This window comes from Blennius ocellaris (assembly GCF_963422515.1).
Source record: "Blennius ocellaris genome assembly, chromosome: 16".
Classification (NCBI taxonomy): domain Eukaryota; kingdom Metazoa; phylum Chordata; class Actinopteri; order Blenniiformes; family Blenniidae; genus Blennius; species Blennius ocellaris.
The window spans coordinates 4,211,706-4,228,869 of record NC_137665.1 but is presented as its reverse complement, the minus strand read 5'-3'; the positions used below and the strand labels follow the sequence as shown (position 1 = coordinate 4,228,869).

Sequence of the window (17,164 nt, the reverse complement as noted above, 5' to 3'; positions counted from 1 at the left end):
AGCTCCTGTAGAGCCGGGATTCATTTTGTATGTGCGGCGGTTTTTGGTGGAATGACTTTGTGACCATGAGAATGCATGAAAATGAGCCGACGTGACTCGAAGTCAGAGAAGCTCATTAAATAGCAAGAGCGCATCCTTATAGTTCTTAATTCAGAGGACAAGTCATGTCAGTGAGGTGATGTCTTTGATTCTCAGTAACTGCGGTGTGGAGTCTGCATGTTCTTCCTGTTTGTGCATGCATAGGTTTTCTCTAGATCAGACTTGGGCATCACAAGGTCCAGGGGCCAATGCACGCTCCTCCAGCTCCTTCATTTATTTAATATTTACTTCCTTTTCACCTTTTTATTTATGATTGTGTGTTATCTGTCTTTGTTGCAACACTGAAATTGCCCCATTGTGGGATAAATAAAGTGTTATCTTATCTCATCTGGATGGATGGAGTGAAAGTTCATTAGTGTGTTCAGAGGATGACAAATGTCTTTAAGTATTTAAGCCATTTTTCACACTTTGGTTGTGATGAAATCTACTCGAATTTCATTGTGGATGATGGGAAAAGTCAGATTTACATGGAAATTCAGATTTAGGATGCGTAGTATATGTAATATCACTATTTACAAGTAAAAAACATGTTTTTGAGAGTTATTTCCATCTTTTTCTTATTTCTTTCTAACTCACACATGCAAATTCATGTTCAAGAATTACGATCTATCAAGCTGTTTTTGTTTGTTTGTAGAACACTAGTATCAAGTCATCTGGACGAGACAACTTTTTCAAGACATCCAGTGATAATTTATCACTATTTTTGTCTTTTTTTTAATAGACTGACTATGAAAAATCACAAATGTGAAAAAACAAAACAAAATAAAATAAAACTCAACCTTTAATAACTTTAACAAGAAACAAGAATTGCAATTCTGCATTTCCACATTATTTAAAGGGTTAAGTAAAAAAAAAAAAAGACTTATAATCCATTCTAAAATAAGGTGGGTTTCCTCCTGGCCTGAGAAATATTTCATTTTTTTCTTCACATTCTGTAATCCTGCAAAAATAACAACCAGATATAATCTCCTCATCCTGAGAGCAGAAGGTTTAATAAAAAAAAAAAAAAGACCAGACAAGGAATGGAAAGCTTCTTTTTCCTGTGCATATGTGCTTTTTTTTTTTATTGCAATAATACATCTGCATGTTCATATATATTTACACACACATACACATGTCGTCAATGGTACAAACAAAACACTGAACACATGACATGAAAGGAGGAAAAAGAAACACAAATTAACAACCGGCTGCCTTAATCTCTCTCTCTCTCTCTCTCTCACACAAACACACACACACACCCTCTCACACACATGCAGCACACATGCACACACGAGTCGGGAGTCCCACCACCTATGAATAACGGCTAAGATAAGTACTAAATGTATGTTAAAAGTGCAGAATATATTTAAATCTATGCATTTTTTTTCTCTTTTTAAACACTGATGATGCGATGGCTACACTAGCTAGACTGAACTGTACTGCACGTTAAACACAGACAGACAGGCCAACAACCCAACATATACTTTCACTAGTATACACAGACCTTGTTAAGTCATCAGAGCAACCGAGGAAGAAGAATCATACTGATATCGTACGAAATAGACTCGTTCTCGTGATATATACTGCCTTTTTGTCTATATATACTATTTACAGGACACGGGCATACTGTATAGTTAAAGGGATTACATTTACACATGGAACAGCTTCTTCTTTTTTTTTTTTTTTTTTATATATTTTTGTCACAGCCATTACGTATTCACTAAAAGCCTCTTTGAGATTCATATTTCCGTTTTGGTCACTTTTGTTTGGCTTATACTGTTTGTGAGAATACACACCGTACTAACGATAACTACCTTCAGCGGGACGAGCGACAGATACCACGAATAGAAGAGCTAAAAACGGCAAAAAACATACATGGCTACTCTTGTTTTCTTCTCTTTTTTTAACGCACAATGCACAAAACAGCACTCCAATTTTTTTTTTTTGTTCCTTTTTTACAATCATACATTGTAGGTTTCTTGCAGATAACAGATTTATAACAGTACAACTTCCAGTAGATTCTGTGATATGTCAATAACTGTGGATGACTCCGGAGGGAGGTGGTTTTTTTGTGATATTGGAAACATGCTGAGATATTGGAGGGCTTTGGGCCTTCCTTTCCTGGATCAGGTGTCTTTTTCAGATGAATCAGTGGAAGACCTCCTCCTCCTCCTCTTCCTCTTGCTCCTCCTCTGGGTAGCTCGCCGACGGAGAAATGTTTGGGTTGCTCCTCCGGCTCCCTCTACTCGTAGAAGCTGCGATCGCTAGAAAAGGGAAGAAGAAGAAGAGAGTTTCTGTCAGTTTCCTGCAGGTTTTGTTGCAGTTCTGCCCCCACAACATTTCCCCTCACCACCTCCCCCCACAACACACTTCCTATTTAGGAGGGACTCTATTTAGCAGCACACAGTGTCAATAAATCCATCACAATTAATTTAGAAAGCACATTTATACAGCGCAAGGAGCTTCACACAATGAAAACAATGCCCAAAGACACACGCATGTACACACGCATACATAGAAAGTCAAAAAAATTAAATTCTCTCGACATTAAAAAAAACTAATAAATAAATAACATGAAATTCAAAACATTTAATTCAACAAAAATGGATTAAAAAAAAATCTAAGTATAAAGAAAAAAAAATCAATAAATGAGTAAATAAGATTTAGAAAAAGATTTTTTTTAAAAAGTCAAGCAAAATTCAATCTAATGTCCAAAATATTAAGTTTAATTAAAAGTCGCATTTAAGGGAAGATTTAGATTTTACTTTCAAAACATGATGCTAATATTTCTTTAAGCACATCACGTCAGTAGTTTTTTGTGTAAAATATTGAGCAGCGTTCGAGTAAACACCACTCAAGAAAATCCTTGACAAACTAATAGAAACCTGATCAAACTTTTCAAAAAAAACAAAATGATTTGAATTGTTGCGAAGATGCAAATCACTTTTGTGGAAGTTGTTGCAAATTTGTACTTGATTTCAGTTACTACATACAGACAGCGGGGGCTCATAATGTATATTTAGGGCTATGAACGCATCACAAGTAATGTTAACCGGCTAATGTTTTTCATTTCAATGTTAGAAGGGTTGGCTGAAGGGTTATCCAGGCACTTGTTGTCAGGTAAACAGCAGTTTAGTAAAATAGTAACTGCTAAGAGATACGGTTCAGTCAATGCTCACGGTAAAGTCAAAAAGATTCTATACAAGAAGAAACAAGGTTAAAGAAAACTTAATTATCTGTAGCTGAGGGAGTAATTTGATAAGTCACAAGCGATTTACTACCAAAAGTAGTGGGATGATAGTAATATTCCAGATTATGAATCCCAACAATGAACATGTGGACTCAGAAGCAGAGACAATATGACGGTAATCAGCAGTTCTGTTATGTCCCTGGACTTTGGCCGCTCTCTTTCTCTCTTTGTGTTCCTGCTTTCAGGTCAGACACACCTTCCCCCACAGCTGCCCCTCAACAAGCAGCTTATCTACCTGCTCCAACCACAAGCTGTTTGCCAAATGGCCACCGGGCTTCCTGAAGTGATTATCTTTGGAATCTGAAGGGTGTTTTTGTCTGATAGCTCCTTTTTGCGAGCGCATGCTGCTTTGTGAGCTCCGTTCAAGAAAGGGCAGAGTAGCTTTATTTGGTGGTTCGGAGCAGTTTAACTTGTATGTTCTGATAGACTTGGTAGGGGACAAATGGAAGCATGTTCTCATTTGGACTTAGTAGACTTACTTATATGTCTTGGGAAATGTCTGACCCCCGTCCAAGAACCTAGACGACCTTACCCATGGAAACACCATGAACTGATGAGGCCACTTCGATAAAGTCTTCCAAGGCTCTTGGTTGTAGCTGATGTAATTACTTTGAGAAGCTGGTTGGGCAGTTTCTTGCATTGGCCATTGATGCTTCTGATTTTCAGTTGATCTGTTCTGTTAGTCTTTGAATCTTCGAGTGTCCTGCAGTTTCAGCCATCCCTTTGTGTGCTTGTGGCTTTTTACGTTCAGTATAAGTTATACAAGTTCATGTCTATTGATGTTCCTGCCAATAGGCTGTATACTTCCGGATAGGAGTCAAAACTGTCAGAAACCGCAGCTGCTTATACGTTTTGTCAAGGTCAAGGGGACTTTATTGGTACCACTGGGTAGAATCTCTCTGCAGTAGCGGGAGAAGGCGTCTGACAATTCACACTGACAGAGAAAAAAAGAAAAAAAAAAGCTGTTCCTATGGTGTGAAGTCTTACAGTGCTTCAGAAGACGTCCAAATTTAAACAGCAATGTTTTGAAAATCATGTTCGCGATACAAACAGGGTTTGTTCTACCATTTCCCTGTAAATGCTGTAATTCACATGTCGGCCCACTAGTGGGTGCTGTTGGTTGTTTCTGGAACCATCTCAAAGAATCTTTTCATCCATTCATTCCACTTTGGCTTTCATCTGTCCGAGTCTTGGATACGAAGGCTGAGCGTCTCCGTCTTGTTTGAGGTTTGCGTTTGGCCCCACATTCATGCTCCTCTCCCGTCTATTTCCACCCCCCCCCCCCCCCACCCCCCCGTCTCTTCTGATGCGTTTCGTCTGCTGCTCGTCAATAACCCAACCTCTTCTGTGTACAGAAGCCGTGGTCGTCTGTCACCACTGAGTCTTGTCGCCTCGTCTCGTTCCCCTTTACCAAGTCGCGTGCCAGCCTTCTCGTGTCTGAAACCTTCATCTCGTATCTCGTCACGCCTGTTACTGACCTCATTTTGAACCCAGCTGTGAGCTGGGTGTGATTAATGAACGCCGCTTTTTCACTGCAGTCCTCGGTTTTCAGCTGTTCGTTTAAGAAAACGCCCGAGAGTCATTCAGATTGCACAAGAGCCGTCTGGTGTAAAACAGGTAACACCTCGGCTCCATTCAGAAGGATGCCCCCCCCCCCCCCCCCCCCCCTCCCCTCCACAGAGCCGTATGTGAAGGAGGCACATTCATAGTCTATAAAGTCATTATTTTTCATTGCACATCATTCATGATATCTGCATGTGAGTTAAACTTTTTTTTTTTATAGATATATAAATGTGTTGGGCAGTGCCTGTCTGTCATCACCAAACTCAAGAATGTAATGAAAAGGTTGTGAGAAATGGAGAAATGGAAAGACTTGAGGTATGTTGACGTAAAATATGTTTTATTTTTTGTTTAAACTATTTGAAAGTAGCCTAAAAAGCTGAAAAGAATATGAGGTAAAATCAGTTATAGCTACGGAGAGTAACTACAATCCACGATCAACCAAAACATATTCATTTGAAAATGCGACTGTAACACACTGAAACACACGGAAAAAATATACGCGGGATGCTACATCTAATGGCTAACAGACAAGCTAAGACCATCCTCACGTGAAAAACAACCAAAGAGGGTCTATGATCCAACCTGCAGAAAAATACATGTGTGTGATGATGTCCTGTGGCTGCATGGATTATAATAGATGAAATAAAGCTCATTTAATAAAAGGAAGTGATGCTAAGGAGGCAGTGCAAGTACTGCATTAACTATATGTACTTTAATGGCGTAAAACACACCAAGGCTGTCACTCGCTCTGTTTTATAGTGTTCATCCGACTGTGTGCTGTAGATTATATTGTTCAATGTGTTTATTGTATTGCGCGTGTGTTTTACAGTATAGTTTTATGAGGGGGACTGTAGATGTAAATTTACTCCGAGGTAAACTTGGTGTTCTGGTCTCTCAAACACACTGTCAGTGACAAATGTACTGAATAAATAGAGTAAGTGCATGTAAAAGGTTGTTTAAAGGGCAAGAAGTTTTAGAGGAGGGTGGTTTTCTTATATTTAGGGTCTAATTTTCAGCTCCTGATGTGCTGACTCTGCAGAAGAAACAGCGTGAGGGCCTCGGAAATGTTGGATTCAAGACGCAGACACCTGCAATGATGAGGCAGCAGGAATTACTCTTAGCAAGTCGTGCAAAAGCTTTAAAATGCTTAAAGTCTTTGTATCCCGGTGAGAATGATCCAAATATAGGAGGAGCCGACGAGACAGTGATATGATAGCTGGAGAGAACCAGACATGGGCCACATGCAGCCGTCAGCTGCTTTCTTTATGGCCCCTCGGCCTGATCTCCAAAGATTGTGACGCAAATAAGAAAGTAAAAAAACAAAAAAACAACCACATTTGTGTCTAGTGTATTAAAAAGAAAAAAAAATCTAAACATGTAAAAGTCGGCAGAATGAGCTGCAACAGATTAAAGAAAAAAAAAAAAGACCCTGCGTTGTGGTTTCAGAGTGAGGATGGTGTTGGGAAAGCTACAGGTTTCCTAATACTCCTCAGGATCGACTCATCACTTCAGTCGCTGACCTTACCCGTACGCGGCGGGAGAGACTGACAGCTCAAATTCGGATTTGGTCGCCTTCATTCAACCTGGTGATTACAAGGTACAGCCACTGAGGTTAGTGGAGAGCAGGTCACTGATTGTTAGCCTTTTCCTGCAGCGCGTGGGCGATAAGGACGTCTACTGTGTGTTGGAGGGCGAGAGCGCAGTCTTCAAAAATCAATATGAAAACAGCGGCTTTCTGGTGCATAATGGTCCAAAGAAAAACAAGGAGGGGAGTCATGACAGGAGGAGGGTTTAAGCTTGACGGCTGGTAATGAATGAGGAAGTAAATGGTGCGGAGCGGGTGTACTCACGCCCCCTCGTCTCTGAGCAGAGTCAAGAACTTGTAGTCCGGATCCATCTGGAGGGAGAATAAAGGGAGAGGGGGACGGGAGAGAGGGGAGATTGAGCAGTGGTACGAACGACAGGCTGAAATCAATTGGAGGGGCTTTGCAATTACATCACAAAGATCGCGGCGGCAACAAGCCGAGTCGTTAAGAGAAGGTCGAAAACATCACAGATCAAGCGCCGAACTGTCACGCGGCTTCGATTGGCCGCACAAGCGTGTCACACACTCGTCTAAACGTTTGACATTTGTCAATATAAGCTGATTGTAAGACCTGTGAAAGCTTCTGTTTTTCAACATTTGAACAAAATGAAGTAACGTTCAAGGTAATGTTTCCATAGAGGTTGAAAAAGAAATAGTTCTGCTCAATTAATCTTTGTGTGGAAAAAGAACACATCAAAAATGAAATGTTTTTTGTGCTGAGCAAATACAGTTTGAGAGAATCAAAAAATAACTTTTATGACATTTAATAAGAACTCGTATCAATACTCGGTATCAGCAAGCCGCTGAAGGTTACTACTCCTAGTTGTACCTTAAAAAAGGTGCATGATTGATGCTTTCCTTGTTAAAAAAAATAACAAAAAAACATTTTTTGTCAAGGTATCTTTGTGAAGACGACACTCAAAACATACAAAAAACCCGAAATCAAGATTAAAGTTCAAAAATTTAAGGAAATTAAAGGAAACAACTTCTTTTGATTCTGAACTTGTTGTATAAAGAGATGTTGACATAGTTTTTGGATATTTAATGAGCTAAATCCTATTTATGTCCTACCAGACCACACCCACATTGTTTCGACGTTGCAAACCAATATGTTATGGGCTAATGAACGAGACATTCTAAAGAAACTGGAACACTGTGTCTTTTTTTTTCACAACTTTTGCTTTTAGAAGCAAAATCTGACCGCAGGCTGTGTCGGTTAGTAAAAAGGAAGTGACTCATTATTCACTAGTGAAAACGTTCCAGCAGAATACTGCCGTTTTTTGAGAAGATTGGCGAATAAATTAGATAAAAACTTCCCGTTTATCATTTTGGATAATCAGCCGAAGGCATTTGTGCAAAGTTGCATCACGATAGGAGAGTTTTGTCCACGTGGTTCGTTTCATGAGAGCCAAATTTCAACAATGTCGCTGAACGCTGTGTGGTTTTAGCTTCACTGCAGAAAAGAAAAAAAAAAGGAAGTCACGCTGCATCCAAAGAGTACGAAGCCAACAAAGAGTTGTTCTGTTTCATCTTCCTTTTTGTGGGTTAAAGAGGAAAAAAAAAAAATGCAAAATTAAGCGTCGGCCTATCATGCAGCAGAAACTGGCTTTGCAAGTTTCCGCGAACCACAGATAACGTTTGGGTGAATTCATTTGATCTTTCGAGTGAGAGAGAATGCGTCCTTTGACTGCAGTAATGAGAACGTAACCCATTTAAAACAGTGAGGGTGAAAGAAAATAAAGCCAGCAATGTTTGGGGCAGTTTTGAAGAACAAAAAAAAAAAAAAACCACAGTGTCACTGTGGAAGCACATTTCCCGTGATTAAAGCTTTATTGCTAGAAAGCCGTGAAGTCTACTCACTCCAGGCTGAATTACATGGTAACCGTCATTTCTGGGCTATAGGTCACAAGTATCAAACCATTCCCAGATGTAACTGCTGCATCACTAATCGTGTTCCAACGTGTTTCAGAACCTTCTGTGAACTCGTTAATCAGCACAGACCTTGTGCTTTTTTGCCAATGATTAAACTTTTTTTTAAACTTCTCTGCTTTTCTCCAGTCCCTCACAAGTTTCGTACCCTAAACTCGTGGTCTGCTTACGTTTTCTATTGTGTAGTTTAAACTCTGCCGTTTCTTGTGATAGTTAGCTTGTTCTGTCAGTCAAATATAATAATATAATAATGGCATCTCTCCGTTCATGTAGCAGCATTATGTTGTTATACAGTGACATCTAGTGGTCTAAGAGGCTATATGCCGCGATAGTCAAATATAGAAGTTGCTTCTTAATGTTACATGACTTGATAAATAACAAAAAAAAAGTGACTTACAGTCCACGAAATACGGTAAACTGATGCCGTTCAATAATGTGTGTATTTATGTGATGGTGACGGTTTTGTATTCATTCATACTAAATGTTTTTTTTTTTTTTTATTAAAGTTGTGTTCATTCAATGTTGCTACCGTTTTATATAACAACAAATTATATTAGAACTTCACATGTAACAACTAAATTGTTTTCATGCATAAACTTGTTGCACCTTTTAATTAATCTCCATTACAGTCAGATTGAATCCATTAATAGTTCATGCCTTTCATTCAATAATCATTTTTATAAAAGGAACATTTAAAAGAAAAATATCCCAGAAACTCAGAGAAACTCAACTATAAGAATAAATACTAAACTTTACATGCCTCAACACTATCTAAATAAATGACCAAACATGAGGTGTAAGCAGAGACCAGAAGAATATAAGAGTCTATAGTTTTTGACAGGCTTGGTTTTAAAGGATTAAATATTCAGGGTTTTTCTGGGGCTAAACAGTGGGAAAAAGGCCTTAAATGTCTCTTTTTTCATCACTATTTCATCATGTCATCGAGAAACAGCGACATTCCCGGCAGCCGCCCCGTATACATTATCCACGTCTGTCTTTTGTCATCACGTCACAGCTCAGGCCTTGACCGACGCCGTCGTACGTACCTGCAGCGACATCTCGATGAGCACGAGCAGCTTCTTGATGCCAATCCAGACTCGCTTGCCTTTGAGCTGATGCGCGATGCTGGCCCGCTCCTTGTCCGTGAAGCTTCCCAGCAGCTGTGGAAGACAACGCAGTCAGCGGAAAAGGTGAAGGTCTCCGACGCCGACCTTCAGAAGCCTCCGGTGAGAGTCGCGCGACAAGCCTTCTTTAACAATTAATGTGTTTGCAGAAGCTTAAATTAAAAGCTGTTTTTTTTTTTGACCTTGCAAGGTTACAAATCTTTCGAGGTTGTTTGCATGTCACCTCTCGGAATTAGACGTCTGTTTTAATTTGCAGCCATCACCGGCCTTTTCGTGTCTGAGTACTTCAGCACAGGTGTCTTTTTTTTAACCTTGAAGTGTGTGCGTGAGTGTGTGTGTATTTATACCTCTAAGGCGTCGACCAGCTGCTCTCCGGTAGAGATGTTGGGGATGTGTATGGTGGTGCTGAAAGCATCCAGCATCTCCATCTCCTGCAGGACGTCTTTCCTGCTGGTGGTGCCAATGATGAGCAGCTTCCGACCCTGCGATAAGGAGTAAATCTGATCTGACTGACTGCACCACATCAAGGGCGGGCAATTACTTTTGCCTAAGGGGGTACGTTAGAGGGACATCAATGTGATTTCCTAAATTTAGAACCCTGAGCTCGACCTTGGGATACAGAAATAAGGTTTACGCAGCAGTGCGTTATCATTGAATGTATTCAAAGTGAGCTTATTCTGCATGGATTAAAAATTCAGTTATACAACAATAAAACGCAAGTTTGAGTAAAAGGATCTCTCCTCTACAATCAAATGACTTAAACACATCTATGATAGAAGTGATGTAGATAATTGAAAAATAATAAAAAAAATCTTGATTTTATTCACGGAGGGAGGAGATGGTTTGGATTGTGGAGGGTGGTGGGAACCAGTGATCATGTGTTCACGTGTGGACAGTCCATGTGATCGCTTCATACTAAAAAAAAACAAAAAACAACCAACCTAAAAACACCAAACAATCAACTGTAATGGAAAGATAGACGTCTTAGCAGAGGTAAATAATTCTATCAAGTGTATAAAAGAACCTGAATCTCACTGCAGACAGGTTTGCACTGTGGTTTCCCGAGCAGAACCCACGAACGACAAGGGTTAAATACAGAGAAGTAATTTTCCAAAGGAGATCAATAAGGTTTTCTTTCTTTCTTTCTCGCAGAGCAGCTCACAAAGCTGCCACTTGAGGGTTACGGCACAAAGCATCGTATTATTCCGTTGTACCGTAACGGCAAATCAAGGTTAAGAGACACAAACATTCTCTTGATAAAACAAAGAAAACGAAATGTTTTCATTAACCTACAAACCTCCCTGGACGCTGCAGACAACAAGTGAAAAGTGGACATGTTTTTTTTTTTTTTTGAGGGGGGGGGGTGGATTTTAGTCACAGTGTACATTATTAATCTGCTTTTCCTGATCTGCACCTGTTGAGTTGTATTTATTTTGCATATTTATCAGGACAGTGATTGCAATGTGATAGATTGAAATCTTTCAATAGGCAAAAGATGTATGATACATGTATGAACTACATAAACTACACAAAAATACTGCTTTAAAATAAAAGAAGTTATGTGGCACACAAAGAGCACACTCATTTGTATTTGTTTCATATGTATTTACACTATCTTCACTGGATTTCACCCTTTAATGCTTTTCTATAGTTTACATTTCATAATAACAAAAACAGCTGCACTCTGGTGACCTTGGATAAGTCCTCTAAAGGGTTAAAGCTGGTTTCATAAGTTTATTTAATCTAAACTAATTATTTTAATTAAAAACAATTTCAGGCACAAACAAATGTGCTTGTTTTTACAAAATGAATACATTTTTTTTTAGTGTAAAGTCGAGTGGATGAATTCTGTCACCATTTGACAAGGTTCTGGCGCCCCCTGTTGGCGTTTTTTTTAAACATTGTCCCAAGTTTAACGTAGCAGGGGTGCGACTTTTAGAGATTTCTATAAAGAAGGTGAAACTATGAGAAAACATAGCGTGTCTTAATTCAAAGCATAGACCAAAGAAAGATAAAAAAACCCGAGCTTTTTAAATTATATTTTCCATCTGATTCGTCTTCTATCTGAATCCCCATGTTGGGCTCGTGCGTATTTGGACGACCTCTGACCTTGGGCGGGGCTTTCTTCAGCAGCACCAGCAGAGCCTGGAGGACCAGGTTGGAGAACCGAGGTCCGATGGGGACGTAGTCCAGCAGACGCTCGATGTCGTCCACCACCACGCAGCTGAGCTGCGACTTGTAGGCGTCGTCGAAGACCTAAAAACGGGACGAGTGGCAAGAGGACATTAATGAGTGGAAAAAAATCGGGGGAGGGGGGGGGGGGGGGGAGTTGATTGTGAGAAACAGCAGCGTGGCTCTTACCTTCTTGATTGCCTGACATTTGGAGATCTCCGAGTGTCCAATCATCTTGTCCGGAGAGCAGATCTTGATGAAGGGGAACTGCGAGTCCTCGGCGATCTTCGCCGCCAGGGCCGTCTTTCCACTGTGGGGTGGACCTGCAACGACAGATGCGTGCTTGATGTGTTTGTTCCCACCGGTCCGACCTCCGACGTGTTTGACGCCCTACCCTCCAGCAGCACGGCCACCAGCGGCGTGCGGTCGCTGTTCTTGGTTTGCTGCACCAGCAGCTCGCCGTCGTCCAGGACGTGCGTGACGGGGTCGCCCCATTTGATGATGCCGTTCATGATGTAGTTCGAGTAATCCTCCTGGTTTGTACCAAACGCCTGGGGAAAAAAAAGAAAGAAAACATGGAGAGGTTAGAGCCTGGATTTAAACACTTTGTTCTGCTGAAATTGGTCCGAGACAAGAAGTACTGTACGTACCGGTTTGATGTCATTGTTGAGGGATCCATAGAAGTCATCTCTGGTGACCTTCAGCTTCTCCGCCCGCTCCATGTCCACCTCAACTGTAGACGTGGCCTAGAAACAAAGAGAGACACCTCCTACAATGAAATGATAGAACTACCAACTCCTCTTGAAGTGGTTCACTTCAAAAACAAAACAAAAAAATCCTCCCATATAACCCAGAGCCATTGTAGTAAATACTTATTTATTTACACTTTGTTTAATCACGTCAAATTGTTGGAGACACTGAAGCGTCTCCATTAAAGCGTGTGAATGGGTGAATGTGGAAACCACGTGAGACGTCTGAAGCAGTGAAGTCCCGGGAAAAATGGAATACCAATAAATATCTGTAGAAATGAGCCGAGGGGTCTGTTTTATTCAATTCAAAGCCATTGTTCATCAGTCTCAGTCTTTTGTATGTTGAGGCTTTAGGTAGAGTCGGTTATTGGAAATCAGCTGAGTGGCAGGCATCGATTCATCCTCCCACATGTGAACCTCTGGGGTGACGACGGCTTTCTTTCCGTCAGGCTCAGATCTGCTGCTTCATGCTACAATAAGCCCCATTTATTGAGTTGGCTCTCAGTCAAAGTTGCACATTATATTCACTTTATTATTACTTTTTCTGTAGGAAGAACTTTCTGTAATCCCGGGGTCTGCAACATGTAGTGACTCAGTGAAGCTTTCATTAAATTAAATGTAAATATTATTACCTACATACATATTATTACAAATATAATATATTTATCTTGTGTTTTTATTGAAGGTCTGATCGTGGAGTTCTATTTTATTAACAAAGAGATAAGAGTAATGTCGGGGGAGGATGCAAAGACTTCAAAAGAAACTGATAAATGACAAATTTCTAAAAGAAAAAAACTTAGAAATGACAAAGAATTAAAAAGAAATGCTTAAAAAATAGCCAAAATAGTTAATACAGCTAAAATATCAAAATTGTCTCAAAATAATATACTAAAAAACAAAAGTAAAACCACTAAAAGAGCTCATAATGTAATGAAATGTTAAGCATCCTAAATTGTAACTGAAGCTTTATAAATAAATCATAACCGACAGTTTTATATCAAAATTCTGATTTTGAAGTTAAACGTGTTTTGCACTTAAAATCAACGTTGCATAAAGTCACAGAAATGTCTCTTTTCGGCCATGAAGGTTGCAGACTGCTGCCGTAATGGCGACATTAGCAGAGCTGAGTGACCTTGATGTGTCGGTTCATGGCGGTGGACTGCGCCGCCCTGACCAGACCCTCCAGCTCGGCGCCGCTGTAGTTCTTCGTCTCCGTCGCCAGCTCCTTGATGTTGACGTCGCCCGCCAGCAGGTTGAAGCTCCGCATCTTGTTGGTGTGGATGGTCAGGATCTGGACGCGGCCCTTCTCGTCGGGCAGACCTGGAGGTCGGATCGCGGAGTTTAAAGATCGGGGGTCGTTCCCGGAAGTCAACTGGAGCGGAGGAGAGCACGTCTTTACTCACCGATCTCCATCTTGACCTCAAACCTGCCCGGCCTCATGAGGGCGTCGTCGATCAGGTCGGGCCTGTTGGTCATTCCTGCAGAGGTCGATAACAAAAAAGGAGACGGATCGTCAGAGATAAAATGAGAATAATTGTTAAAACCAACAACTGGAGTCACACATGAACCTCTTAGGTTAAGAGACTCAAACCTTAAGTGGCAGAAATTAAAATAAATTGTCCCGGTTATTTGAAGTGTGGCTGCATGAGGCACTTATTGATCATCACCTGCACTAGATGGAGTTTAAAAGTACTTTAGATTCAGAGTGTGATCTTCAGCTCTTCCCACTGTTGAAGTGTCCTGTTGTAACGGCTCTTCAAACTTCACTTTAACCTGCGTACTTCAAGTTCAAGTTTTATTATAGAGGGCCGATTTGTGCCACAGAAATAAATAAAGCAATTTATCAAATCTGATGGCTCTAATAACCTGATGCACGGAAATTAAACTGTGCAGTTCGGCAATTTCATTATCCTGGAAATTTACAAATCAAATGTTAATGAATAACCTGTACCAACAAACAAAGCGATTAAAAAATAAATAAATAAATAAAACATTCTTATAAAAGTATGATCAACATTAAAGGCCCTCCAATTTTTTTTTTTAATTAAGAAAACAGACACTGGTTGATCTTTAACTTAAAAGCTGAAAACTGCAGTTTTTTACCTCTAGTCTCACACAATAAACATTTTTTAACATGCACAGTGAAAAACACCCAGTAATATTAAATACAAACTGAAGGACATTTACCTAAAAACAAATAATTGCATATTTGATAAATCTACAGCCCAAAAAATCTAAATAAATTCTAACCGGAATTCAATTAGTTATAGAAGCATTAACTCTTATTTCATGAATTTTAAATCACAGAAAGAAATGCGGAAGTTACTAAAAGTGCTTAAAAAAAAACCCTTTCAAAATTTTTTAAAAACTCCTGCAAGTTCCGTGTTTATTTCCTGATTTTGATTCCACAGAATCGGTGTGAATTGGAGACAAGTGAAGACAAACGGAGAGATTTCTCTGCTGATGCTGCGCACCGATGACCAGGATGTTGTTGAGCTGCTCCACGCCGTCGATCTTGGACAGCAGCTGGTTGACCACGGTGTCGTGCACGCCAGTGCTGCTGGCGCCCGTGCCTCTCTGCTTGCAGATGGCGTCCAGCTCGTCGAAGATGAGGATGTGGAGGCCGCTGTTGGCTCCCAGCTGAGAGGGAGAAGAACTTGTTGTCATGCTGTTTAAAGTGATCCAAGACCAAAAAACCCCCAAAAAACAACAAAAAACCTTTTATGTTACCTCTTTACATATATTGCATCACTACTCCACAGATTTAAGTCCATTTGTGAGCATAAAACACCAAAAGATGTACGCAGTTGTTCCAAAAAACAAAAATCTGAAGAAAAATCTGTTGTTTGTTTGCACAAGCAGGCAAAAACTAATATGTATACATTTTTAAATAATTATTTGTCAATTCAATATTCCGTTCATAAAAATAAAGAAAAATGTGCGCACCAACTGTTTGCAGTTTTGTATTATTAAACAGCATCAATATTTGAAATTAAAAGAACACCTTTTTGAGAAATGAAAATACTTTCTTTTTGTACTATTCAAACACTGAAGTGGCCCCCAGCTTTATTGAGTAAAGACATCCTAAAAATATGTTCTTTATGACTATTTTAGAGTTCATGGAGTTGGAATTTCATGACACATTAGATTATAATATTCTGCAAATTATGTATGAAGCTCATAAACAAACTTTACTGGTCAATGTCCAGAAAGTTAGTGTAACTTTAAAGAAACAGGGATCTTCCAAAAAAACAAGAATCTTACAATTCTGTAAAAGGGGACAATATATAAAACTATCTCGGCAAGGAATCAAAGGAATCTAATCCAGATGCAAGATTTTAAAAAGTACACCAAAGAAACTCAAAGAAATCAAGTAATTGTACTTAAAGTATTTTTTTCCTTATGGTCCCTTTCATTTATAACTTTGGAAACTATTGTTTTGTACCGTATTGAATCGCTTTGTTTTCTTTTGTCAACGAATGAAATAGAAACAAACTCAGACAAAACAGAATAATTGCGACTTTTATGTTTTAACGTTTTAAAATTCCACCATTCTTTGTTCAAGAGAACAAACATCTGGCATCTAGGTCCAATTTCATTCTACGTATTTGATTTCTATTGCCGTCATCTCAGGCAGTGTTTGCCTAAAAGTTGAAGAAGTGACCCCTAAACTCCTGGGTGAGAGCTACGTTTTGTGAATTTGAATCTCTGGAAATATTAACACAAGTACGAAAGTCCCGTCTCACCCTCTTCTGCTCCTCTTCGGCGTCGGCGAACAGTTTCCGGATGTTGGCCTCCGACTCTCCCACGTACTTGTTGAGGATCTCGGGGCCGTTGACGATCTTCGGCTCGCGGGCGTTGAGCATCTTGCCGATCTGCCGGGCCATCAGAGTCTTACCACAACCTGGCGGTCCGAACAGCAAGATGCCCTTCACGTGCTTACAGCCTGGAGGGAGGAAGAGACAAGGCGGTGAAGGACGGAATCCAGAAAGAACGGAAGCCACGAAAGAAGTGAGGGCGTCTCACCCATCTGCTCCACGATGTCGGGAGGAAAGACTCGGGAAGCAAAGGCTCTGCGGAAAATGTCGGAGAACTCCTTGTCCAGGCCGCCGATTCCCATCTTCTCGAAGTTCCAATCAGGGTTGATGATTGTCTGTCGTGCTTCCTTAGTCTTCGCCTTCCCTGGGAAAACACACAGAGGAGGGAGGGAGCAAGTTCAAAACCAATCCAAACCACAGGAAGAGCGTGAGCTCTTTAAATCTGTATTCATGGGAGTGTGTTCTATGCTGCCATCGTGTGGGCGAACACTGCGAATGCTGCTCCTCCCGTGAAAGCGGCAGCAGAATCCATCACAAAATCCAACAGACAGACATGTAATCCTGAAGAGGGAACGTACCGACGAGTGTGAGGGAGGAACTCTCGGCCTTTTCAAAAATCACCTGGCTGTTTCCCACCATCAGACCGATGTCGATCTGCCGCAGAAAAACAAAGTCACTCTCAGAATTCACACGCGATCTTTGGACGTGAACCCTTTTCATGTGCAATGAGCAGATGAGACTGAAATCTCCCCCTCTGCCACTGGCCTGATTACTTTACTGGTGACCTTTTCTCCCTCCCATTACAACAGCTTGACAGAGAACAATCGCGTTTAACGGCCTTTGGTTAATACAAATACTGACACAGTGGCAACAAAAGCAAGATATACAAGCAT

The 17,164-nt window shown here is 40.4% G+C and overlaps 1 protein-coding gene across 1 annotated transcript in view; it reads right to left on the bottom strand.

The window, feature by feature from the left end:
* Window positions 1–1,173: 1,173 nt before the first annotated feature.
* The window catches only part of nsfa (N-ethylmaleimide-sensitive factor a), a 41,252-nt gene continuing 25,261 nt past the window's right edge, over window positions 1,174–17,164 (bottom strand). The window contains exons 7-20 of the mRNA XM_080512052.1: window positions 16,850–16,925; window positions 16,480–16,635; window positions 16,200–16,399; window positions 14,928–15,093; window positions 13,857–13,931; window positions 13,586–13,773; window positions 12,355–12,450; window positions 12,099–12,255; window positions 11,894–12,027; window positions 11,642–11,788; window positions 9,880–10,014; window positions 9,455–9,568; window positions 6,745–6,791; window positions 1,174–2,345 (exon numbers count right to left, since the gene is read on the bottom strand). Of these exons, the coding sequence (XP_080368178.1) occupies window positions 2,324–2,345; window positions 6,745–6,791; window positions 9,455–9,568; window positions 9,880–10,014; window positions 11,642–11,788; window positions 11,894–12,027; window positions 12,099–12,255; window positions 12,355–12,450; window positions 13,586–13,773; window positions 13,857–13,931; window positions 14,928–15,093; window positions 16,200–16,399; window positions 16,480–16,635; window positions 16,850–16,925 (1,713 nt within the window). The 3' untranslated portion in view covers window positions 1,174–2,323. The remainder of the gene's footprint in view (window positions 2,346–6,744; window positions 6,792–9,454; window positions 9,569–9,879; window positions 10,015–11,641; window positions 11,789–11,893; window positions 12,028–12,098; window positions 12,256–12,354; window positions 12,451–13,585; window positions 13,774–13,856; window positions 13,932–14,927; window positions 15,094–16,199; window positions 16,400–16,479; window positions 16,636–16,849; window positions 16,926–17,164) is intronic.